Source organism: Rana temporaria, chromosome 12 (genome assembly GCF_905171775.1).
Source record: "Rana temporaria chromosome 12, aRanTem1.1, whole genome shotgun sequence".
NCBI lineage: Eukaryota > Metazoa > Chordata > Amphibia > Anura > Ranidae > Rana > Rana temporaria.
This window is the reverse complement of record NC_053500.1, coordinates 106,231,636-106,259,140: the sequence shown is the minus strand read 5'-3', so window position 1 is coordinate 106,259,140 and position 27,505 is coordinate 106,231,636. Positions and strand designations below refer to the sequence as shown.

The window sequence follows — 27,505 nt, the reverse complement described above, 5'->3', positions numbered from 1 at the left end:
CCCTTCCATCCCCTGATTGGCTCACTGGCTGCTGCCAAAAGTCAATCAGGAGTGTGAGTCCCCAGAGAGACCAGGCTCTCGTGGACATCACTGGATCGAGAAGGGGCTCAAGTAAGTATTGGGGGGGGGGTGCTGCTGCACACAGAAAGTTTTTTACCTTGATGCATAAAGGTAAAGAACCGTGAGCCTTTACAACCACTTTAAAATGTAAGATCACCTTTTCAGAAAAAATGGAAAGGTGAGCTAACACTGTAGACCCTCCATGGTCCCTGCTGTACTTATCTCGGTGGTTGATAATCTGTGTGTGTGCCTATTAGGGGTATGCTGTGGGGGCCAGCATTTGTCTATCAATAGAAAAGCGATGGAGGAGTGTTGCAGGCACCAGCATGTTTGTATCTATGCAGGCATTGGAAGTCTTGGAGGAAACAGTAGTTATGATTGGCCTATCGACTTTCCCTAATGACTGTAGGCACTTTAGAGGTTTCAGTATATAGAAATAGGAACAGTCCCTTTACCTCATGGTACACCATGTCAGTGGAAGGATTTAAAACCTTGCATTGTAGAGTTCAAAAAAGGACAGGGTGATCCCTTGCCATCCACCATCCTTGGTGATAGATCTTGTGAGACCACCCTTATTAGTAGCAGACAGTTTTCATTTGTTTGTTGAAAGACATCATGAACATAATATTGATGTCTGGTCTCTCTATAATATTCCTATTTATTCTTGCACCATACTGGATTAAAGTGTTTATGTGCCACCCTCCAACCTGTGTCTTCTCCCTGGCACGTGCCTCTCCCTCTTGTGTCTCTGCCTTTCCAGCTTTCATGTGATTATTCTGAGATTATCTGTCTAGCCTGTCACTAATCCAGGTGGTCAGACAGCCAGGATCTGTCACCTATTTCCTAAGTGGATCTGTCTGTCACTCTCACTGGGTCATTGCACTTTCCCCAACCATGAATGTTCATATTGGTCTCTGTTACTGATGCCAGTTATTCTCTGACAATATTCTCCCTGCTGTCAGTGATTTTGTCTCTGAAAATTAACAACCATACATCAACTTCTAAAGTGATGATGATATGGTGCAGTAAAAGAAACAGCAGGGATAATGTAATGTTTACTGGTAATCCATTTGCATTTTTTTTGTATGTGCTTTATTTCTTTTGTGATTTAAAATCCACCTCCGGATTTTTCTCATACCTGTCTTTTTTTTTTTTCAAAAAAACCTGGAGTAGCGCTTTAGGATTTTTAGATGTTATCCGATGTTTATTGTTTTATTAGTATATGCTCTATAATGTAATCTAGTACATTTACAAATAGCTTCAGTATAATGGATCTCATTTTATCTGGGGATCCCAGATGTGAATGTGGTCTTGTTTTGTACTTCTAGGGCTTGGAATACATATGATCATGGCTTACATGGATGTTTTTCTTCTATTGACATTCAGTGGCTGAGCATTTAATACATAGCAGTAGCACTGAATTGACACTGATACTGTACATAATCTCTGCTTAAACTAGATAATACAATTGTAGCGGCCTCCCGGATCTCTAGAGGCCTGATGGTGACCTCCAGAGTCAGGGAGAGCTGACATCCATCTTCGTAGAGTGGGTTACAAGGCATGGTGGGTGTAATGCAAGATAAAATGATGGGCGCCAGTCACTTTTTGAATGCAAATAAAAAGATTTATTGTCTCTTAACAAGAACTGTGGGAGAGGGGTTTAGGGCCAGGACACCCTTCGGTAGATGCAATGGAAATTAGCAGACTTCGAGACACAATAGGCAGACAGTAATACAGTTCAAAGTCTCCAGCCGGATGCAACTTCTGTATTGGCAGGATCACGGTCTCCTATGGCAACTAAGCTTTTAACAGTTTTTAAAGATCTTCACGTATAGCACTTGGCAACACAGTAAGATTTTTCTCTTACCTCAGTCTCCCACTGTAGGTCTTCACTCACTGAGCTCCCAGTCTCTCACTAGACTTCCAGATCTCAGCCGCCTGCTGGATCCCCTGAGCTCTTTCACAGCTAACCCGCTGTACACTTCCCATGCACCATAAATGCTAACCCGCTGGGTCCCCGGCTTGGCACTTGCTGAAGCTTTCCCACTTCTACACCACCCCCGGCTGGTGAGAAGACTGCTCAAGTACTTCTTCAGGCTGGCTCACAGTAGTCTCTTGTAATAAGGTGGATGTTCCCTTAGTGGTGACTCCTTCCCATTTACCTCTTACCATGACTGGTTCCCCATACGGCTGAACGTTTGTAACTCAGTTGGACTCCAATCCTGCAGTCCCAACCCTACGCTGCTTCTCCTGCTCCTGGATAGGCCTTAGGCAGCCTAGCAGTCAGGTGTCCCCGGGATAGGCCGCAAACTTCTGGCCTAGCAACCGGGGACGATATAACACACGTCCACCCAGACTGCCGTCCAGGTGGCACAGAACTCTGATCATCTGACTCCACCCAAATAAATAGGCTCTCCCAGCAGGCTGAGGGATTTAAAGAAACCCCTGGCAATTGGCAAACTAAGTTTGTGAGCAACCCTGCCTAAACACCAGGGTGCTACACAATCTTTGGGGATCTGCTGTGTGTCAAATGCTGGATTGGCTACTCTGAGTTGTAGAGTGTCTGGAAAATGTGAAAGCCATTTTAACTATGTGCCAGGAAAGTGTACAATTTTTTTATGTGCCTCTATGCTTTTGATGCTCTTCTAGTGACACCATCAGTTTAATAAGAAATAATTGAGATATAAAACTTGTAATGCCACGTACACATGATCATTTTTCGGGTTGTAAAAAACAATGTTTTTAAGGGTCTAGAAAAAACGACTTTTTTTCAACCCGATCATTAAAACGGCCTTGCCTACACACGATCGTGAAAAAAAATCTCTAGCAAAGCGCGATGACGTACAACACGTACAACGGCACTATAAAGGGGAAGTTCCATTCGGATGACGCCACCCTTTGGGTTGCTTTAGCTGATTTTGTGTTAGTAAAAGACGATTTGCGCTTTTCTGTCTGTTACAGCGTGATGAATGTGCTTGCTCTATTACGAACGGTAGTTTTACCAGAACGAGTGCTCCCGTCTCATAACTTGCTTCTGAGAATGCGCGGATTTTTCACGTCGTTAAAGCCAACACATGACCATTTTTTACAACCCGAAAAACGACATTGTTAAAAACATTGTGAAAAAAATAGAGCATGTTCGAAAAATGACCGTGTGTACGCGGCATAAGAGTTTCAATTTGTATGCAATCTGGCAGGCCTTTGCATTACATAATCAAATGCCAAATAAGAAATAAAGCATATATACAATAGTCAATGTGATAAAGTCCCAACAGTGTTTCAGTGCATATATAAAAAAATCATAAATGGTGACCAAAAAATATGTAATTTTTTTTTTTATAAATAATTAAAAATTACAACAAAGTCCCATAGGTGATGGATTCTGTAGGCTTTATAAATAAAGAAACACCCATCCATGTGAAAAGATGAAAACTACAAGCAAGAGGTGCTGATCCACAACCAGATTCAAAAGATGGCCTGCTTACCAGATGGCGATGACTACTGAACAGCAGTCTAGCGCAGCGTAGGGAAATCGGTCTCCCTAAAACCATGTGCAGTAACTGGAACAGCCGCTAGATACTAACTGTACTCAAAAACAGAAAAAGAGAAACTTCCATAGTGCAGTACATTCTATAAATAAAGTTGAATTTAATAAAAAGAATCGCACCTACAATGAAGCAGTAAAATCAAGGCGATGAATATATATCCTATTGTGACGAAACGTGTAGGGTAGAGCCTGCGACGTTGACATCATCACGTTATTCCTTTCAGGAAGTGGATAGGCAAACGAACGAACCAGGAAGTGAAGTGTAGCCGAGGAGGATATCGCGGCTTTGGTGTTTTTATATATTCATCGCCTTGATTTAGCACAACTTCAGCCCTCAGGCTTTGTTTTTTTATCATTGCACTACATGGTTTTGGCAAATCTAAAGGAAATCTGACAACAAAAGTTGTATAATGTGTATGTGGTCTTAAAGCGTCTTTTATAGTTTGCAGCCATTCCACAGGCAGATGTAATTTTAAAGTGTGACATGTTAGGTATCTATTTACTCAGCATAACATCATCTTTTACATTATACAAAAACATTGGGCTAACTTTAGTGTTTTTTCTTTTTTTTTATTCATTTTTCCAAAAAGATTGTGTTTGAAAAACCACTGCGCAAATACTGCGTGACAAAAAATTGCAACACTCACATTTTATTCCATAGGGTCTCTGCTAAAAAAAACTATACATACAGTGAGGGAAAAAAGTGTTTGATCCCCTGCTGATTTTGTACGTTTGCCCATTGACAAAAGAAATGATCATTCTATAATTTCTTTTAACAGTGAGAGACAGAATAACAACAAAAAAATCCAGAAAAACTCTTTGATCCCTTCGGAAAACAGGACTAAGTACTTGGTGGCAAAACTCTTGTTGGCAATCACAGAGGTCAGACGTTTCTTGTAGTTGGCCACAGGGTTTTCACACATCTCAGGAGGAATTTTGGAAGGTATATGATTTTAAAGTATATCCTCACAGGGTGACTCTGAGAGAATTGGAGCTAAGAAAGTTGGAATTTATAGGCACTCCACGTCAATAGTTCCAACTGGTTGCTGTTATTGTGCATTCCATCACTGCACCATTTGAGTTTATACCATACTTTGTACATCCTGGAGGTGTTATCAGAGTCTATGTGGCCATTCAACAAAATAATGTTTTTTTATGTGTCTATGCAAAATGTTCTTAACACTATTCAATTAAAATCTTTAATTATTTTACATGGCCTACCTGTGTACCTATTAAGTCCAACTTTCTTATCTCCAATTCTCTCCTACAGGAGGAATTTTGTCCCACTCCTCTTTGCAGATTCTCTCCAAGTCATTAAGGATTTGAGGCTGATGTTTGGTTACTCCAACCTTCAGCTCCCTCGACATATTTTCTATGGGATTGGCTAGGCCACTCCAGGAGCTTCTTCTTGAGCCACTCCTTTGTTGCCTTGGCTGTGTGTTTTGGGTCAGTGTTATGCTGGAGTACCCATCCCAGACCCATTTTCAATGCCCTGGCTGAGGGAGGCAGGTTCTCACCCAAGATTTGACGGTACATGACCACGTCCATCGTCCCTTTGATGCAGTGAAGTTGTCCTGTCCCCTTGGACGAAAAACATCCGTCAAAGCATAATGTTTCCACCTCTATGTTTGACAATGGGAATGGTGTTCTTGGGGTCATAGGAAGCATTAATCCATCTCCAAACACAGCAAGTTGAGTTGATGCCAAAGAGCTAGATTTTGGTCCCATCTGACTGCAACACTTTCACCCAAATCTCCTCTGAATCATTCAGATGTTCATTAGCAAACTCCAGACAGGGCCTGTACATTTGCTTTCTTGAGCAGGGGGACCTTGTGGGCGCTGCAGGATTTCAGTCCTTCACAGCGTAGTGTGTTACAAAACGTTTTGTTGGCGACTATGGTCCCAGCTTCCTTGAAATCATTGACAAGATTCTCCCGTGTAGTTCTGGGTTGATTCCTCACCATTCTCATGATCATTGAAACTCCACGAGGTGAGATCTTGCATGGAGCCCCAGACTGAGGGAGATTGACAGTTATTTTGTGTTTCTTCCATTTGCGAATAATCGCACCAACTGATGTCACCCGCTTACCAAGCTGCTTGGCGATGGTCTTGTAGCCCATTTCAGCCTTGTGTAGGTCTAAAATCTTGTCCCTGCCATCTTTGCACAGCTCTTTGATCTTCGTCATGGTGGAGAGATTGGAATCTGATTGCTTCTGTGCACAGGTGTCTTTTATACAGGTAACAAGCTTAGATTGGGAGCACTCTCTAAGGCTGGGTTCACACTACTACACTACTTTCATCCTACTTTGCTCTGCTACATTGGTCCTACATTTATCCTACATCCATCCTACTTTCATGAACAGGATACTACTTTGGTCCGACTTCAATGAAATGATATTCAATGGGCCTGAAGTAGGATCAATGTAGGACCAAAAGTAGTACAGGGAGCATTTTCAAAGTCGGACCGACTTGTGTAGGATGCTACAAGACGCTCTCATAGGGAAACATTGAACACAGAGCAAAGTAGGATGAAAGTAGTGTAGTAGTGTGAACCCAGCCTGAGGCTGGGTTCACATTACTACACTACTTTCATCCTACTTTGCTCTGCTACATTGGTCCTACATTTATCCTACATTGGTCCTACATCCATCCTACTTTCATGAACAGGATACTACTTTGGTCCGACTTCAATGATATTCAATGGGCCTGAAGTAGGATCAATGTAGGACCAAAAGTAGTACAGGGAGCATTTTCAAAGTCGGACCGACTTGTGTAGGACGCTACAAGACGCTCTCATAGGGAAACATTGAACACAGAGCAAAGTAGGATGAAAGTAGTGTAGTAGTGTGAACCCAGCCTCAAAGGGAGTGATCCTAATCTCTTCTCGTTACCTGTATAGAAGACACCTGGGAACCAGAAATCTTACTGATTGGGATCAAATACTTATTTCACTCATTAAAATGCAAATCAATTTATAACTTTTTTTAAATTCGTTTTTCAGGACATTTTTGTTGTTATTCTGTCTCTCGCTGTTAAAATAAACCTACCATTAAAATTATAGACTGATCATTTCTTTGTCAGTGGGCAAACATACACAATTGGCCGGAGATCAAATACTTTTTTCCCTCACTGTATAATGTTTTACATGTGCGAAGTGGCGTGGAGTAATGGAGTGCGGCTGTTTTTTTTATTTTTATTTTCGATTCAAGTTTTTTCAAGTCAGGGTACAAATTAATAAAACATTTTATGAATAACCACGCAATTATAATTTTCAAATCTCACTGGATGAAACTAACATTTTTTTGTTGATGTTCTTTTTAAATTCTAATTCTGGTATTCTAACATTTGAATTTTAGCTTTTAGCCTGTTTGTAGAACCATAATACAATTTCTAATATTTCATATGCCATTCCAGGCGAGATCAGGCTCCACACTCACATCTCAGGTGCTGGCTTGGCTTGTCTCCTCCAAAGCAACTAATTGCACCAGTAACAGGAACGCCGCACACCGAGATGCAAAACATTATGTAAAATAACATGTCAGAATAAAACCTCTTCCAGCTAGATTTTTTAATAATGGAAAAATGTTATTTTGCATCTCGATGTGTGACATTCCTGCTGCTGGCAGAACACATTAGTAGTATCTTGGATGAAAGCTTTAAATAATAATGACACAGAAAAGCCAAAAAACAAACAAAAATACATATTTATTGTGACAGTGAATTGATAGGGATTTGTACAATGAAATTGGGAAGAGGAGAGTGATGTTTTTTTTACAAGAGATACACAGGGGCTTTATTTCCCACTCAACCAATGTAAGTTTCCTTATTAAAGGAAAGCATATGTAAAGCCATAATCTATTTTTTTTAGTATGTGTGGCATCATGCCCATCTGTATACAGTTTTCCTTTTTTAAGCAAATAGTTCTTTGGGAATCTGCATTACCAGGACTTTCTGTTGCAGGCTGACAACTAAAGCCCCCCACACACACACTATTCGATTTTCTGCAGATTTTTGTCTTCAGATTTACCAAAACGATATAATATGAGGTCAAATGTAAACCCGAAAATGTATTATTATTTTTTTGATGTCACAATGTAGAGTATAAGATTTCCTATCATCTGTGCCCAGTCTTGCCACACAGAGTTAATCCAGCTCTGAGCAATCCTATTTTATTGTTCAGTGAAATAAAACTTACAGAGAAAAACCTTGGTCCGTTCCGCCCCCTTGCTGTGAGTGACAGGTTATTTACATATCTCATGCACTAGCCTGGAGACAGGCATTATTTTTAAATTCCCACCCCACTCCTTTTCTGAAGTCATGTGGTTACTTTTCTGGATTTTGACTGGATGTTAGCGATCATAGCAGAATTCAGTGTAAGGAATACATAGGAAAAAATGCATGTTGACAAGGGGAGTGTAGAGGTGGGCAGGGAGTCTACTGACATCACAACTCCACCCACCGAGCTCCAGACAACAGATCCACCAACAGAATCTGCAGTTTTTCAGTTCTTATAACAGACAGAAGGTAGACATTTGACAGGTAAGGATACATGCAGGAGGCATCTATATCCTTATAGATCAGCACTATGGCAGTCGTTTAGAAAGGATGAGAGTGGGTTTACATCCACTTTAATGCCTTGTACACGCAACCATTTTTCTTGGCAGGAAAAAAACAAAGTTTTTCCCAACGTGATTCCTCTCCAGCCTGACATGCAAATAAACATCCGACCAAAGCGCGGTGACGTACAACACGAACAACGAGACTATAAAGGGGGAAGTTCCTTTCAAATGGCGCCACCCTTGGGGCTGCTTTTGCTGATCCTCGTGTTAGTAAAAGTTTGGTGAGAGAGACGATTTGCGCTTTTAGTTTTCGTGCTTTTCAGTCCGTTACAGCGTGACGAATGTGATATCTCCATTCCAAATGCTAGTTTTACCAGAACGAGCGCTCCCGTCTCATTCTTGATTCTGAGCATGAGCATTTTTTCCCCCTCAGAAAAGCCTACACACGGCTGTTTTTCACGACGAGAAAAAGACTGACGGGAAACACGATGAGGAAAAAGAGAGCTGGTTTAAAAAATTTTGCAGGCAGTTTTTTTGGCGAGAAAACTGCTAGGGAACATACACACGACCCGTTTTCACGACCAATATAAAAAATGAAAACCGGTCGTGTGTACAAGGCATAGGAGTTAAAATTTGTATGCAATCAGGCAGGCCCTTCAGCTACATGGATTTGGTAAATCTGAAGACAAAAATGTGCAGAAAATCTAATAGTGTGTATGGGGTCTAAGACACTGCCTTATATAAGATAAGAAGCCCAACTACCTAATATAGGAGTGCGCATCGCAGGCTGACAGCACTTCTGCTAATTGCAAGACAGCAGCTTAGCCTTGTTATCCTGCAACATGAAGTCCTGTTACCAGCAGAATCTTCTGGCAAGAACCTTTGCAACAAATTCACAACAAATGGCGTGCTTAAGAAAATACAAAAAAATAAAACAGATTTTTGGTTAACATACCTTATGGCAGTGATGGCGAACCTTGGCACCCCAAATGTTTTGGAACTACATTTCCCATGATGCGCAACTACACTGCAGAGTGCATGAGCATTATGGGAAATGTAGTTCCAAAACATCTGGGGTGCCACGGTTCGCCATCACTGCCTTATGGTCTTAACCTTTTGATGAATGGAACGCTAAGGATAGCCCCTGCAGTGAATTTATTAATCCCTTTGGTAGCACAGAGGTTGAATCCTATTGCCCTGCAATGTGTCGCAACATTTGATAAGCAAAGGAATTAATAACATTAGAGTTTGCAATGAAAGGGGCTAGCATCCACTATTTCTGCGCATAAAGGCGTGACCTCTGACCGGACAGTGCATCTCAATAAAAGCCAGCGGGCCGACGGTAATGTCACAGGGACCCACAGCTTTGAAGCCACATTTGGAGTAGAAGGGAACCAAAAAATCTTCACACATGAGCACGGCCCGCCGTGCAAAAGGCAGACAGCGCAGGTACTGCAGGTAACGCCACAGAAGGATGGAACCCTTGCCTTGTTGCCGGAATGTGCGATGGACAGCAAGGACGTGAATGTGCACAGAAGAGCCATGGGGTTTGTGCAGGGTGAGGGCATCCTGTGGGAAAAAGAGGGAACAATGATTATGGAAACATAACCGAAGAACTCATTTTAAAGGAAATGTCAACTTTTGTTAAAAAAAAGTGACATAACATATATTCAATTGCTGCAGAGTCAATTTTGTAAACATTTGCCAATGTATGCTTCCAACACATATGAACTATTTAGATTACAAGCAATGATTGGTGCATGATCCAAAAAACCAAAACCCAGCCATTTTTTTCGCTTTGAATAAAGTGGGTAAGGCTTATGCCCTGTACACACGATCGGTTCATCCGATGAAAACGATCTGATGGATTTTTTCATCAGATATCCGATGAAGCTGACTTTCATCAGTCGTGCCTACACACTATCAGTTAAAAAAAACGATCGTGTCAGAACGCGGTGACGTAAAACACGACGACGTGCTGAGAAAAATGAAGTTCAATGCTTCCGAGCATGCGTCCACTTGATTCTGAGCATGCGTGGATTTTTAACCGATGGACGTGCCCACAGACGATCGTCTTTTTCTATCGGTTTTTTAACCATCAGATAATTTTAAAACAAGTTCCTAGTTTTTTCACTGATGGATAACAAAACCGATGGTGCCCACACACGATCGGTTCGTCTGATGAAAACGGTCCATCAGACAAACCGATCGTGTGTAAGCGGTATTAGAATCCCTGTCAGGTGTTTGCTGCTTATATGGGATTTCTCTTCAGTGTCAATGTTTTCACAAGGCTGGAAGTGAGGAAAAATCTACAACAGGGACACATGCAAGAAAAAAATTATAATATATATATATTTATATTAAAGGTTCACCCAAAAACTCAATTTTTAACATTAGCTTGAGGCTCATTTTGTCAAGGCAATCGGGTGGTTTTTTTTAAATCGAAGCCGTACTTACCCTTTTAGAGATAGATCTTCTCCACCACTTCCGGGTATGGGCTGCGGGACTGGGCGTTCCTATTTGATTGACAGGCTTCCAACGGTCGCATCCAGCGCGTCACGATTTTCCGAAAGTAGCCGAACGTCGGTGGGCAGGCGCTGCATAGAGCCGCACCGACGTTCAGCTTCTTTCGGCTACTCGTTAGGCGATGTATGCGACTGTCGGAAGACTGTCAATCAAGTAGGAACGCCCAGTCCCGAAGACCATACCCGGAATCGGCGGAGAAGATAGATCTATCTCTAAAACGGTAAGTACTGCTTCGATTTAAAAAAAACACCGATTACCCTTGACAAAACGAGCATCAATCTAATGTTAAAAATTGTTTTTCGGGTGAACTCCAGCTTTAAGTAGACAGGAGAAGGCTACCATTTTTTATATTGCTGTCTTTGTTACAGCAAGCATTCTTCCTTACTTCCTGTCTGGTGAAACCGTTGACGCTGTGCCAATTGTGTAGCCACCCTTACATGCAGGGACAAGATTTGAGCCTCCCTACACTGTGTGCGTCAATAGAAACACACAACCCAGTAGCCTAAGAATGCAAGGCACTTCTCTCCTCCTCCCTCCCTTCTACAAGCCAACAGACTGATTCCAGACACACTTGAGCTCATAACTGCGTTAACAGGCGTTTGAGCTTTTTTTTCTTTCTACCTCTAAACTCCCCTCCATGTTAACCTATGTGTCCATGCACACTATATAGGCTTTACAGGAGTTTAGAGGCAGAAAAAAACATCACTTATGCATTCAATAGAGGAGTTTTGGTAGAGAAAAAATGTCTGATGCGCCAAATGCACAAGAACGCTAGGTGTTTTTAGCGCTTGAGTGTTTTTCCATCTCAATGGCCAGGACAAATTAAAGTGGAGTTCCACCCATAAATATAACATTACATCAGTAGTTTTAAAAAAATGTCATTAGTCCTTTAAGAAATATTTTTTTTTAGATGCCTTCAAAGTGTTGCTAGGCAGAATAGTTAATCTTCCCTCTTCCTGCACCTAGGTGCTTAAGCTTCCTAACCTACACCGCACAGACTTCTGGGAATGTAGTGGGTGTAACTTTCTAGGAGTCTGTGCACTCCCCAGTCTCGAAGAATCATGTGACTTGGACAGTACAGGTGCTGAAACCTGATATGAAACCTATTACACTGCTTGTGCAGCACTGAGCATGTGCGAGATCTGCAAGGCTGAAATCCAGGAAGTCATACAGTCTGGCTTCATGATGCCCACACTTAAGATGGCCCCAGTCAATTTCTATTTTATAAAGTGTCTAAATGCTGTAACAACCTGACAAAACGGACCTTAGTTTACAGACTAACTTTACTAGAATACATTAAGCTTGTGTATTACAGGGGTATTTATATATAAAAAGTGAAATTGTGGCCGGAACTCCGCTTTAAAGAGGAAGTAATCCCTGATGGGTTTTACTTCCTCTTTTTTTCCCTGCAAAGTAAAAGCATAATAAGCTAGTATGCATCACATACTAGCCCATTATGTTGCACTTACCTGCAAACGAAGCCCGCGATGTCCCCACTGGTTGCCGCATCCATCTTCACCCCTCTTCCTCTCGGGGCTGTGGATGCCGGCTCTGTGACTGGCCGGAGACGTCACTCTTGAGCATAAGCATGGGAGCCGCCGGTCACTGCATGGGTCCTTTAGAAACGGCACTATCGTATATGGTACATATATCCTATAACCGTGTAGGATTAGGAGGTATTTCCAGTACCTTAATATAGGCTTACCTGTAGTTAAAAGTGGTCTAACTAGGTTTACAACCACTTTAAAGTGGTTGTAAACCCCTCCTTACAACTTGTACCTACAGGTAAGCCTAGAATAAGACTTAACTGTAGGTGCAAAAAATATCTCCTTAACCTACACGGTGTGACGCTATGCGAGGTGCGATACATGATCATAGGTACATTTCACCTCGCATACGTTCCATTATGAGAGATTGAACCGGAATCCATTCCGGGTTTTACAGCCTCTGGGCCTGGCTAGGATTCCGGTCCGGATGTTTGGGTCCACTGGAGTCCACAATCAGCTGGACTTTAAATGTCCAGGAAGAGAGCACAACAGGGCTCTGGCTTGAAACTCAGGAAGGGACCTGAGTGAGGGGAGCGCTGAGTGCTGGACTGAAAAGGTTTGCTTTACTGCATGTTTTGTGGGTGTCAGGGACTAGCCCCACACTGTATAGAGAGGAGATCCTGTTTGTTTAGTTTAGCGCCGGACGGCAAGGATTTAATTTACTGTTTTGTTTATTTTAATCTGCAAACCGTTTATAAATAAAATCTGGCATCCGCCAGACTTAAAAGAAAGTGCCTGCTTACAGACTGTGATTTCAGAAAAGGTGATCCCCACGAGCTAATCCTTCACACGTGGTGGAGAATGCGGGCACTTTTCTGAAAATGGAAGAAATGTTAAAGGCCCTGCTACAGGCCAATGCAGCCCAGCGGGAAACCAACCGCCAAGTCGCAGAGGCCGCTGCAGCACAACGAGAGGCCGCTGCAGCACAACAGGCTGCCCAGCAGGAGATAAACCGCCAAGTCGCAGAGGCCGCTGCAGCACAACACCGCCAAGTCGCAGAGGCCGTTGCAGCACAACACCGCCAAGTTGCAGAGGCCGTTGCAGCACAACACGCTGCCCAGCAGGAGATGAACCGACAGTTCACCGAAGCTCTGGTGGAACTGAAAAAGGGGTCCGCACCTCCGGTGTTAGCGGAACCAAAGATTGTACGTGCTTCCTACCACCTGCAAAAGATGACACCGGCGGATGATGTTGAGGCGTACATGGCGACTTTCGAGAGAGTCGCTGACCGCGAAGGATGGCCAAAAGAGCAGTGGGCGGGACTATTGGCCCCATTCCTAACAGGAGAACCCCAAAAGGCCTATTTTGACCTAGAACCAGATAAGGCCCAGGACTATGAGACTCTAAAGACAGAAATACTCGCACGCTTGGGTGTCACCATGGCAGTTCGGGCCCAGCGCGTGCATCAGTGGTCCTATTCCAGCAACAAGCCACCCCGGTCACAAATGTTTGACCTGGTCCACCTCACCAGGAAGTGGTTGCAGCCAGAGACTCTGACCAGCCCTCAGATTGTGGAGCGTGTGGTAATGGACCGGTACCTGCGTGCGCTCCCTGCTACCCTGAGAAAGTGGGTCGGACAGGGGGACCCCAACACTGCAGCCCAAATGGTGGACCTAGTGGAGAGGTACAGTGCTACTGAGGACTTGATAAACCCACCTACGCCCCACTTCGGTGTGTCTCGGAGTGCAAGATCTCCCAACGGTTCGGGTAAGACTGTTCCGGGGTTCAAGAGTTTGGGGAGAGTGGATAAGACTGTTGTTACAGCAGATGAGACTGTAGGTCCTAGACCTAGAGACTGGCCAAAGAAGCCAGGAAGGTTTTTGGGACCGTTAAAAGGACTGGGGGTAGGGCAAATACGGTGTTTTCGTTGCCATGCATTAGGCCATATTGCTGCAGATTGCCCTCTAAATGATGAACCTATGCAATGTGATTATGTTGATAGGGTAAGACGCATTTCTCTGTTTGCACAGGTCGCATGTGTTGCGACAAGTCAGAGTCGCCTTGAAAAACAAATGTGCGTTATTTCAATAGATGGCAAGCCTCTTACAGCCCTGCTAGACTCTGGTAGTGTGGTGACCTTAGTCAGGAGTGCGTGTGTAGACCCCGCAAAACTACACCCCAGTTGTATTGGGGTAATATGCATCCATGGGGACACTCGGGACTACCAGACAGCGGTGGTTGAGGTTGATACCCCCTGGGGCTGTGTAACACATTCAGTGGGGGTGGTACCTTCACTGCTCCATGAAGCCTTAGTGGGGAGAGACTTTCCTCATTTTTGGAAGTTATGGGAGAGTGAAGGGAGGCCAGTAGATAGCGTTACCCCTACTGGGGAAACTCGAGAACTCTCACCAGACCCGTTTTGCCAAAGGGAAGGGCATGCTGTTGGTGGGATCGAGGAAGCCGGAGATCCTCTTCCTTTCCCTGCCATGGCTGGGGAACCGGAGGACTTAGAAGCTAGCACCCAGCTTGAGGGTAATAAACAGGAAACCTTGCCTGACCCTGACATGGAGAGTAGCCAAAATGTGGTACCCGACTTGGAGGTCAGGAGGGAGGATTTCTGTACCGAGCAGCTGCGAGAGCCCACCCTCATAAATGCCAGGGAAAATGTTAAGGTGTTGGATGGGGAACCGGTGGATCCTAATTGGGTGGTGTCCTTTCCCTACATGGCAATTAAAAACAATTTGTTATATCGAGTGATAAAACATGGAGAGGAAGAGGTAGAACAGCTACTGGTTCCCAAACCCTTTCGCAGGGTGGTGCTAGACCTGGCCCATGGTCATGTTATGGGGGGACATCTCGGGGTCGAAAAAACCAGGGAGAGAATCACCCAAAGATTCTTCTGGCCCGGTTTGCATGCAGAGGTCAAGGAGTACTGCGAATCGTGCCCCGAGTGCCAAATGTCAGCACCATCGCCCCATTTTCGCAGCCCCCTTGTTCCTCTACCAATAATTGAGGTCCCCTTTGAAAGGATTGGCATGGACCTGGTGGGGCCGGTTGTGAAATCTGCCCGGGGTCACCAGCATATTCTGGTGATCCTGGACTATGCGACTCGCTATCCTGAGGCCATACCCTTGCGTAACACCTCCGCCAAGGTTATTGCCAAGGAATTAGTCCAGGTGTTTAGTCGAGTGGGGATCCCAAAAGAGATCTTGACCGATCAAGGCACCCCTTTTATGTCAAGGGTTACCAAGGAGTTGTGTAGATTGTACAAAATCTCCCATCTCCGTACTTCTGTCTACCACCCCCAGACAGATGGTCTGGTCGAAAGGTTTAATAAAACATTGAAGAGTATGTTGAAAAAGGTGGTCGACAAGGATGGGAGAGACTGGGATTTTTTGCTACCATATCTCATGTTTGCCATACGAGAGGTTCCACAGGCCTCCACAGGCTATTCCCCCTTTGAGCTTTTGTATGGTAGGCATCCCAGGGGCCTGCTAGATATTGCTAAAGAAACGTGGGAAGGAGAGGTCAGCCCATATAGGAGCATCATAGAGCATGTCTCCTTGATGCAGGACCGAATCGCAACCATTCTGCCCCTAGTACGGGAACATATGGAGCGAGCCCAGGAGGCCCAAAGGAGGGTCTATAACCGGGGTGCCAAGGTCCGTACTTTCAACCCGGGGGACAGAGTGTTGGTACTGGTTCCCACGGTAGAAAGTACGTTTTTAGCCAAGTGGCAGGGTCCCTTTGAGGTTGTCCAAAGGGTGGGGGAGGTAAACTACAAAGTCTACCAACCAGGGAAAAGGAAACCACACCAAATTTACCATGTAAATCTCTTAAAGCCCTGGAAGGACCGAGAGACTTTACTGGCCACGTCCCCGCCTCCAACAGACCGGATACCCGTGATACCTGACGTTCCCATCACAGATTCTCTGTCCGTAGCACAGCAAAGTGACGTTAGGGCATTCGTGCAGAAAAATAGAGACTTTTTCTCCCCCTTACCCGGACTGACCAACACGATCCAACATGACATAGTGACGGAACCAGGGGTTCGGGTAAATGTAAAACCATATAGAATTCCAGAGGCCCAGCGAGAGGCAGTTGCGGAAGAAATAAAAAATATGTTAGAGTTGGATGTGATCGAGGAGTCTCACAGTGAGTGGTCAAGTCCCATAGTGCTGGTCCCAAAACCTGATGGCAGTATTAGGTTTTGTAATGATTTTAGAAAACTTAACAGTGTGTCCAAATTTGACGCCTACCCGATGCCCCGGGTCGACGAACTTGTGGACAGGTTGGGACAGGCTCGCTACATAACGACCCTAGACCTAACGAAAGGTTATTGGCAGATACCGCTTACTGAATCGGCCAAGGAGAAGACTGCCTTTTCCACTCCTGAGGGCTCGTTTCAGTATAAGCGGATGCCGTTTGGTCTGCACGGAGCCCCTGCATCATTCCAGCGAATGATGGACAAAATTTTGAGACCACATCGCTCGTATGCAGCGGCGTACTTGGACGATGTGGTCATCCACAGCCCAGATTGGGAATCGCACCTGCTCCGTGTACAAGCGGTCGTAGATTCCCTTAGGGAAGCACGTCTCACGGCCAATCCAAAGAAATGTGCCATAGGCCTGGAGGAGGCCAAATACCTTGGGTACGTTATTGGCCGGGGGATGGTCAAGCCGCAGACCAATAAGATTGAGGCAATTCAAAAATGGCCCCAACCAGTCAATAAAAAACAAGTGAGGGCCTTCCTGGGCATTACGGGGTATTACAGGCGTTTCATGCCCAATTTTGCCACCATTGCCGCCCCCTTGACCGATCTAACGAAGGGTAAGGGGTCGGTCATGGTCAAATGGAACCCCGAAGCCGAGGGGGCATTTCAGAAGTTAAAACAGGCTCTTTGTATGGTACCCGTACTAGTAACCCCGGATTTTAGCCAGGAGTTTGTTATACAGACGGACGCCTCTGAGGTGGGACTAGGGGCCGTACTGTCACAGATCAGGGATGGTGAGGAGCACCCAGTGGTATACCTGAGCAGGAAGCTGAACAAGCACGAGAAAAATTATGCCATCGTAGAAAAGGAATGTCTCGCCATTAAGTGGGCCTTAGACTCCCTGAGGTATTACCTACTGGGGAGGTCATTTAAGCTGGTCACAGACCATGCTCCCCTGAAGTGGATGTGTGATAACAGGGAGAAAAATGCTCGTGTGACAAGGTGATTCCTGGCTCTACAGCCTTTTAAATTTACGGTGGAGCACAGGCCAGGGAAGCTCCAAAATAATGCAGATGCCCTCTCCCGTGTGCACTGTATGGTTGGGTCAAGTGCTCAGCCGCAGGGGCTTGAGCAGAGGGGGAGGATATGTGACGCTATGCGAGGTGCGATACATGATCATAGGTACATTTCACCTCGCATACGTTCCATTATGAGAGATTGAACCGGAATCCATTCCGGGTTTTACAGCCTCTGGGCCTGGCTAGGATTCCGGTCCGGATGTTTGGGTCCACTGGAGTCCACAATCAGCTGGACTTTAAATGTCCAGGAAGAGAGCACAACAGGGCTCTGGCTTGAAACTCAGGAAGGGACCTGAGTGAGGGGAGCGCTGAGTGCTGGACTGAAAAGGTTTGCTTTACTGCATGTTTTGTGGGTGTCAGGGACTAGCCCCACACTGTATAGAGAGGAGATCCTGTTTGTTTAGTTTAGCGCCGGACGGCAAGGATTTAATTTACTGTTTTGTTTATTTTAATCTGCAAACCGTTTATAAATAAAATCTGGCATCCGCCAGACTTAAAAGAAAGTGCCTGCTTACAGACTGTGATTTCAGAAAAGGTGATCCCCACGAGCTAATCCTTCACAACGGTTAAAGAGATATTTGCAGTAAGGACTGCACCGATGTCTACGGCGCGAACGGCGCACTGAGTGTGCCGTTTTTGTGAATGGGATAATGGGGGGGTTAATGATGTAATCCTGCCGAGAGTGACGTCATCGCCGCTCCGGCCAGTCACAGCGCCGGAGTGGCGATGCAAGGAAGAAGATCGAATGAGACATGGCAGGGGTGGAGGAGACCGAGGAGAACTTCGGGGGCTTCGATCTCAGGTCAGTCAATCATAATGAGCTAGTATGCTATGCATACTAGCTCATTATGACTTTTTCTTGCAGGGTTTTTAAAAACCTAACGCCAATATACGTCGGCAGAATGGCACAGCTGGGCACAGGCACGTACAGGTATGTTGCCCTTTAAGTGCCCAGCCGGCAGCCGTGGGTCACGGTCCCGGTCCGAAGCTCCGTGACCATGCCCACGGGACCCGCGGACCTGATCACCGCCGGTGTCCCACGATCGGGTCACAGGAGCTGAAGAACGGGGAGAGGTGAGTGTAAACGAACCTTCCCTGTTCTTCTCTGTTGCTTGTCACTGATAGTCTGTTCCCTGTTATAGGGAACGACGATCAGCGACGTCACACGTCTAGCCACGCCCCCTACAGTAAGAATCACTTCCTTAGGGCACACTTAGCGCCGCCTAGTGGTTAACCCCTTCACTGCCATTGACATTTTCACAGTAAGCAGTGCATTTTTATAGCACTTTTTGCTGTGAAAATTACAATGGTCCCAAAAATGTGTCAAAAGTGTACGATGTGTCCGCCATAATGTCGCAGTCATGGAAAAAATCGCTGATCGCCACCATTACTAGTAAAAAAAAAATATTAATAAAAATGCCATAAAACTATCCCCTATTTTGTAAACGCTATAACTTTTGCAATTTTTACCAAAAATATGTAAAAGAATACGTATCGGCCTAAACTGAGGAAAAAACTTTTTTTATATATTTTTGGGGGATATTTATTATAGCAAAATGTAAAAAATATTGCATTTTTAATTTTTTCAAAATTGTCCCTCTATTTTTGTTTATATCGCAAAAAAAATAAAACGCAGAGGTGATCAAATAAGACCAAAAGAAAGCTCTATTTGTGGGGAAAAAAAGGACGCCAATTTTGTTTGGGAGCCACGTTGCACGGCCGCGCAATTGTCAGTTAAATCGACGCAGTGCCGAATCCCAAAAAGTGGCCTGGTCTTTGACCACCCAAATGGTCCGGGGCTGAAGTGGTTAATGTGCACTTGTCATGGCAGAATTATGACACTAAGAGGGCTGATCTTTTTTTGAAGATGCTAGTTGCCTGACCGTTTTCCAGAACCCCTGGCTTCAGTGGAATCTCAGCCACTAACCTGAAATATGTATATAGATCAGTCAAAAATCTGAATACTTTTTTCACAGCCTGTAATTCAAAGTGTTGACATAATTGAATCAATGTGATAGCCAAGCAACTTGCATTTTCACAAGGAGCAGTTAGTAAAGGCAGATTTCCTATCAAAACAATTGAAAAAAACTCAAAAAGGATTGGGATTATGGAGGCAACAATAGAAACTTCAAAAATTTACAAAATGTATACAAATTTATTAAAAAATATTACAAAAATAGATAAATACAAAATGCCGCCCTACATGTGTTGATCCTTTCTAAGACTTCCTATCAAATGGACTGACACAGACTCTTTCCTCCAGTTTTGTAACTTTGCCCTTCCCTCTGATGTCAATGATGATATTAAAAGCCCTCTGTAAATGCAGATGGCAGCCTGTACACTCTCATTACTATTACCTGGCTGAGCTTGTCCTGATCCCATAAGGACCCGATGATAAATGCCACAAGCCTCCCTTCTTCAAACCATCCCAGTGACAACTCCGGGCACAGTGTCAGGAATTGCCTGACTTCATCCAGATGGAGGGGACATTCCCCAGACACAGATATAAAGGCTGGAAGGACAGAAGGAAACATGGACATTTAATAAGCGTAAAACTTGAAAGACACCAATATAATATCTTTAGAAATAACTGCAAATTCAAAAATGTATTTGTTAGAACTGAAAAATTCCTAATAACTAAACCCAAAAATTTTGGTTGGACTTTAATGGTACAGACAGCTCCATAGGTATAAAAAGTTTATTATGAATAAAATCACACATATTTAAAAGAAAAAACACAAGTTTCTTTGGTCCCCTGTGTATCAGCAAAATATGATATACTAGAAAAAAGAGAAAGGAGGTCGACGCTTTTTGCTTTAAAGTAAAGTAACGTAAACTCTCAAATTAAAAAAGAAAATAGGATTTTTTGTACTCACCGTAAAATCCTTTTCTCTGACGTCCATGGACGGACACAGCTCCTTAAGTCTTGACAAGTGGGTTATGTTCCCTGTTTACAGGAGAGGACTAGGCAGAAACATGTTAAATGGTTAAATACATGTTAAATTAACAGAGTTGAACAGCCCCGCCCAGGGGGCGGTCCCTCCAGACATAACCCTCCTCACTGCAGCATGCAGCCTCAGTTCGTAACAAGCAGTACAAACCTAAAAAGGAGGGGTGGGAGCTGTGTCCGTCCATGGACGTCAGAGAAAAGGATTTTACGGTGAGTACAAAAAATCCTATTTTCTCTTATCGTCCATGGACGGACACAGCTCCTTAAGTCTTGACAAGTGGGACGTCCCCAAGCAGTGTCAAAACGAGGGGTGGGAAATATATCAGTAAAAACAATTTTAACTTCACCCCAAAACAAGCAGAGCTCCTCAAACGGAGGAGATGCAACTTCAAACGGCCGCCTGCCCAGGTACCTGGTCCATGGCTTCATTTCAAGAAAAAGTGAAAATAAAATAAAATAAGATAGAATAAAATAAAATTTCTCCTCAGGGCGCTGGGCCCAAAGGGAGCCATACGTCCTTCTCCTTTGCTAGGCAGAACGAAACTGAGGCTGCATGCTGCAGTGAGGAGGGTTATGTCTGGAGGGACCGCCCCCTGGGCGGGGCTGTTCAACTCTGTTAATTTAACATGTATTTAACCATTTAACATGTTTCTGCCTAGTCCTCTCCTGTAAACAGGGAACATAACCCACTTGTCAAGACTTAAGGAGCTGTGTCCGTCCATGGACGATAAGAGAAATAAAATAAAAACCTGCAAGACAAAGACATAATGAGCTAGTATTGATAGCATACTAGCTCATTATGAAGTACTTACCTGAGATCGAAGCACCCGCAGCGGTGCTCGTTGCCCTCCTCCGTCGGTGCCATCTTTCCAGGAGTGACTTCTGCATATCGTGGCTCCGACGCTGTGACTGGCCAGAGCCGTGATGACGTCACTCCTGCGCTGTAGACATCGTTGCCTTTCTTTTGCTAATATCTCCTAAACCGTGTAGGTTTAGGAGATAAAAATTCGAGTGGCGTGTCACGGCCCATAATTCACTGCGGCATCGCAGTGCATTGCTGGCTGATGATTGGCCAAGCATGCACTATGATCCGCATGCTTGGCCAATCACAGCTTGCAAAAAATGGAGAGCCATAATTGGCCAAAGCCAGGGTGGTTTGGCCAATTATGGCTCAGGGGGTTTAGTACACGCCCCAAACTATAAAAGGCCGCCTGCAGGTCGGCCTTGTGTAGTGTGTTGCGGTGGTTAAGAGAGACAGAGAGAGAGTGTCATTTTTTGCAGGTAGATAGAGCAGGCAGGCTAGTAAGTTAGGCCCCATACAGACGACCGAACATGTCTGCTGAAACTGGTCCGTGGACCAGTTTCAGCAGACATGTTCGGTCGTCTGTACAGCCGAGCAGACAGGATTCCAGCATACATTTGCCCGCCGGGCCTTTTTCGAGCGGGAAAATATTTCTAAACATGTTTAGAAACATGCCCGCTGGAATCCTGTCCGTCGGACATGTTCGGTCGTCTGTACAGACCTACCGTACATGTCCGAGCGGCCGCCATCCCTCGCATGCGTCGAATGACTTTGACGCATGCGTGGAAGCATTGAACTGCCAGGGCCGCGCACGTCGCCGCGTCATCATCACGGCGACGGCGCGGCCTCGTCGCCGCGTATCGAGTACGCGCGGATTTCTGTATGATGGTGAGTACAGCCATCATACAGAAATCTCCGGGCAGACATGTACGCTGAAAACGGTCCGGCGGACCGTTTTCATCGTACATGTTTGCTCGTCTGTACGAGGCCTTAGAGTTACAGTGTGTAGAGGATATATATGCATCCCAGGTGTTGTATATATATTTATACACTGTATAGTTTAGCTAGATTCACTCTTCCTAATTTACTGACAGGCAGGCAGGTGATTGTGCTAGCTGCAGTATTCTCACATGGTGTACTGTCTGTGTCCTCTGCAGTGTGCACCTAAAGCTATGTGGTGTGTGTACTTTCCGTGTCCTCTGCACATTGTGCACCTAACGTAAAGCTGGTGTTTCTCATATTTACTCCGGGAGTCAGGGATCTGCTCATATTAATACTACAGGCAGGCATTGCTGTAAGTACTTTCACGTGGTGTACTGTCTGTGTCCTCTGCAGTGTGCACCTAAAGCTACATGGTGTGTGTACTGTCTGTTTCTGTTGGGACAGAAAGTGAGGTGCAATCTTCTGAACAGATGCACACAGACAGCAAAACAATTGTTACAGGGGCGATAACCCTTCTCTATGTTTTCAGAAAAGCTTAAAATTTTTTTTTTTTGGCTGGATCTACAATTTAAAGAAGTACCAGTTCAAAATTACAAACAGATTCTACTTAACAACAAACCTACAGTCCCTGTCTTGTTTGCACCTCCTGTATACTGCTGTTCAAAGTATATAGGGCCAAAGTGGCTTGTAATGACCTGGGGGGAGTTGGGGGAAACCCATGCTATTTTTCTCAATGATTTTCATCCATATTGCAGGGACCAGACATTACATTAAAGCCGCAAGCAGTTTTAAATTACTTTTTTCTTATAGTAATCTCATTTTGTGCAGGGACAGTTCTAAACATGTGCCACTTCACAGGCATACTATAGACACCCAGCAGGTACGATATTTAAAGGAATTTTTATTTTTATATTTTTTTCACTTTAACTACTTCAGTCCCGGGCCATAGTAAAAAGACAGCCTCCAGGTGGCTCTATAAATCCAGGAGGACGTCTTTTTACGGCCTCGGGTCCTCCGGCCACTGGGGAGCACACGCATGCCGGCGTCGTCGTGCGCACGCCCGGCACGTCACCGCGATCCCGATGCGCGTGCCTGTCAGCCGCAATGTTTTAGAGCAGGGACGTGGAGCTCTGTGTGTAAACACAGAGCCCCACGTCCTGTCAGGGAGAGGAGACTGATGCTGTGTCCCTTGTACATAGGGACACAGCATCGGTCACCTCCCCCAGTCAGTCCCCTCCCCCCCACAGTAAAAATCACTCCCAGGATACACATTTAACCCCTTCCTCGCCCCCCTAGTGTTAAGACCTCATCTGGAATATGCAAAAATTCAGAATTCTATCCCCTATTTTGTAGACGCTATAACTTTTGCGCAAACCAATCACTATACGCTTATTGCGATTTTTTTTTTTTACCAAAAATATGTAGAATACATATCGGCCTAAAGTGAGAAAATTAAAAAAAAAATGGGATATTTATTATAGCAAAAAGTAAAAAATATTGTGTTTTTTTTCAAAATTGTCGCTCTTTTTTTGTTTATAGCGCAAACAATAAAAACCGCAGAGGTGATCAAATACCACTAAAAGAAAGCTCTATTTGTGGAAAAAAAAGGATGTCAATTTTGTTTGGGAGGCATGTCGCACGACCGCGCAATTTTAATTTAAAGCGACGCAGTGCTGAAAGCTGAAATTTCGCCTGGGCAGGAAGGGGGTATATGTGCCCAGTAAGCAAGTGGTTAAAGAGGAGGTTCACCCTAAAAATCATCTATATACCATTACATCCATCATACAGTATGCTGGTATTTTTTTTTTTTCTCGCTGTACTTACCGTCTTAAAAGTTCTTTTCACCCGACTCCGAGTTCTCACTCCCGCGGGGAGTAGGCGTTCCTATGAAGAGGCGTAGATGATTGACGTGCGGGTAAGGCGCGTCACGCGTTCCGAAAATAGACGAACTAGGACTCGACTCTATACGGCGCCTGCGCCTGCCGTGTAGAGCTGACTGCGCAGGCCCCGTATAAAGCCGAGCTGCAGTTCGTCTATTTTCGGAACGCGTGACGCGCCTTACCTGCACGTCAATCATCTACGCATCTTCATAGAAACGCCTACTCCCTGGGGCAGTGAGAACCCGGAAGCCGGGTGAAAAGAACTATAAAAAGGTATGTACAGCGGAAAAAAATAAATACCAGCATACTGTAGATGTCAGCAGTATGCTGGATGTAACGATATATAATTGTTTTAGGGTGAACCTCCGCTTTAAACATCATTAAAATCACTGCTCCAGAAAAAACGACCGTTTTTAAAACTTTTTTTTTACATTGATACATGTTCCCTGGGGCAAGACCCGGGTTTTCAAACTCGTTTTACGACAATAACTTGCATATTAGGCTTTAAAATTAGCACTTTTGAATTCGAACGTTCGAGTCCCATAGACTTCAATGGGGTTCTAAATGTTCGCGCGAACGTTCGGTCCGTTCGAAGGTTCTGGTGCGAACCGAACGGGGGGGGGGGGTGTTTGACTCATCCCTACTAAGGAAGTGTGAAATAAAAAATTGCAGGTTTTTTCAATGCTGGTGAAAATATTTATAAATTTTGATGATGTACCTTTCAGACTTCGAACACTTAAATAGCAGCATTCATATTCTCTACGATTTAGAACAATGATGCAGGACACAAAGCCATTTTTTCAAATTCTCTAAGTGCCCGTTCACACCACCGCGACTTGGGATCCGACTTGTGTCGCCCCAAGTCGCGCGACATGAGAAATTACATTAAAGTGAATGAGAGCCGTCTTAATGCACACTACTGAAGTCGCTCCGACTTCAGAAAAGGTTCCTGTACTACTTCAAGGCGACTTCTAGGCGACTTGTACCCATTGATTTCAATGGAAGTTGCCTCCAAAGTCAGATCAGTGTCTTAACTGAAGCAACTTTACAGGAAGAAAAAATCGTTTTTTCAGGCAAACCCCTCCCTCCCACAGAGCTGAGTATTGTTTGATTGGCCACTGGCAAAGTTGCCTGTCCTGGAGGCGACTTGAAGTTGCCTATAAGTTGCCTCACAAAGTCGTGCCGACTTTCATGTCGCTGTAGCGTGAACCGGCACTTAGCTGGCTCCAGGTATTTTTTCACAACGTAAGCATGCTTTTAGGTGCAAATTGTTACTTAATAGTAACATTTTCAATGTATGTATATGTTTGGTACATGTTAATCTATCTTGTTGTAACCCATTTTTTTTATTAATTTGTGCCTGGTGATTACATTTTGTGCTAAATATTCTGGTGTAATGAAAATGTATTTTTATTTTTTTGTTAACAAGAAAATTAAAATGTATTTTTAACTTGCTCCCTGCTGGCCACTGACATCTTCCGGGTCTTGATAGGCTGGCCAGCTTCAGGGTCTCGATTGCCGGGAGGCTTTCATTGGCCGGGCAGTGGCGAGGTCACTCAGTTTTGGCAACTGTGTGCCGCATCTATCTTTGCCCGTCTTCCTTCCAGGGCCATGGACTCCGACTCTGTGACTGGCAAAGCCGTGTGATGTCACCGCCGGTCACGGCAAACTCGCCTGAAGAAACAGCACGGGCGGCTGTTCCTTTAGAGCATGATGTCATCGGCACAGATTTAGGAGATATTTACAGTACCTATTGTTAAGCCTCATACTAGGCTCACCTATATTTACAACTTTCTCATGGAGGTTTACAACCTCTTTAAAAGAGAAGTAAGTTTTTTTTTCTTTAATCATACTTACCGGTCCGATGCTGCATCTGTGCCCCGCTGGCTCTAACACTAAGAACTAAGCGATCAAACACTACGGATCGCTCAGTTCTCAGTGCTCCCTGAGCAGAGGGCTGGAGATTTTTATTCGGTTGCAAAAAAATGGCTTTTATCAAACAGCAATTTTTCCACATTTGCATCACTTACCTTCTCTCTCGATTTCAAAAACACTGATTGCGTCTTCTGGAGAAAGGCATCGGAATTCACTGGCAGGCAGTGTGTGTCGTCTCTGCTGGCGAGGTGACCGAATGTGGATTGGTTTCATGAACGGTACTGCATTAAGGACGGACATGGCAGGATATGGTTCTTGCTCGATGGCCCGCTCTCTTTCTCTTTCAGACCCTGTATCAAGGGAAAAAAATGTTGGAAATGGGCAAGCACCTTGCCTCGAACATGCTATATAAACAGTGACTCCATGACTCACGCTCCAGAGGGCACTAACAGTGTCAGAAGATTCATTTGCCATATCCATTTAAAAATCCATTGTAGCTTATGAATATTCAAATATATTTCCAACCTATAATTTTAAAGTGCGGGTATATTTTGTCCTGTTTCGTAAGGATTCTATCAGCATGCATAATGCTATAATATAATATTTTTGAATATTATATATTTTGGAACCCAGATGGACACCTTTCCTGTAACAAGTATATTTGGTGAGTTTCTATTTGTGAAAGCAAATTTTATCATGTTAAAGTAGAGATATGACTTGGAATTATCTATTTATCTATTTTTCTGTCTATATCTGTCTGTCTATCTATCTATCTATCTATCTATCTATCTATCTATCTATCTATCTATCTATCTATCTATCTATCTATCTATCTATCTATCAATCCACTTCTTCTCTCCGATTGCACATACTTACAAATTTACAGATATTTATTTTTATAGACATTTTGTAAATATTAGTAGTTTTGTTTGACAGCCTACAAGTGATCCTATAAAACAGATTTGGACTTTAAATTAGGCATGTTCAATATGCCCCAAAAAAATGAGTCAATAATAAAAAATATATATGTATTAATTTCCTGAACGGTAAAAAACGTATATTGAATACAGCAATTGAGAAACACACAACAAATATATATAACCAATTCAGCCCCGGAAGAATTTATCCCGGAAGAATTTACCCCCTTCCTGACCAGAGCACTTTTTGCGATTCAGCACTGCATCGCTTTAACTGACAATTGCGCAGTCGTGCGACGTGGTACCCAAACAAAATTGACGTCCTTTTTTTCCTACAAATTTTTGGTGCCATTTATCACCTCCTGTGGTTTTTATTTTTTTATATAAACAAAAAAAAATTGAAAAAAAGCTATATTATTTACTTTTTGCTATAATAAATATCCCCCAAAAATGTATAAAAAAAAAACGAATTTCTTTCTCAGTTTAGGTCGATATGTATTGTTCTACATATTTTTGGTAAAAAAAATAGCAATAAGTTAATATTGATTGGTTTGCGCAAAAGTTATAGCGTCTACAAAATAGGGGATAGTTTTATGGCATTTTTATTCAAAAACATTTTTTATTAGTAATGGCGGCGATCAGCGATTTTTATCATGACTGCGACATTA

The 27,505-nt window shown here is 43.9% G+C and overlaps 1 protein-coding gene across 2 annotated transcripts in view; it reads right to left on the bottom strand.

The window, feature by feature from the left end:
• Nucleotides 1–9,258: 9,258 nt before the first annotated feature.
• The window catches only part of AANAT (aralkylamine N-acetyltransferase), a 32,650-nt gene continuing 14,403 nt past the window's right edge, over nucleotides 9,259–27,505 (bottom strand). For both annotated transcript variants that reach the window (XM_040330113.1, XM_040330111.1), the window contains exons 3-5: nucleotides 26,076–26,270; nucleotides 19,829–19,983; nucleotides 9,259–9,735 (exon numbers count right to left, since the gene is read on the bottom strand). In XM_040330113.1, the coding sequence (XP_040186047.1) occupies nucleotides 9,430–9,735; nucleotides 19,829–19,983; nucleotides 26,076–26,220 (606 nt within the window). In that variant the 5' untranslated portion in view covers nucleotides 26,221–26,270 and the 3' untranslated portion in view covers nucleotides 9,259–9,429. The remainder of the gene's footprint in view (nucleotides 9,736–19,828; nucleotides 19,984–26,075; nucleotides 26,271–27,505) is intronic.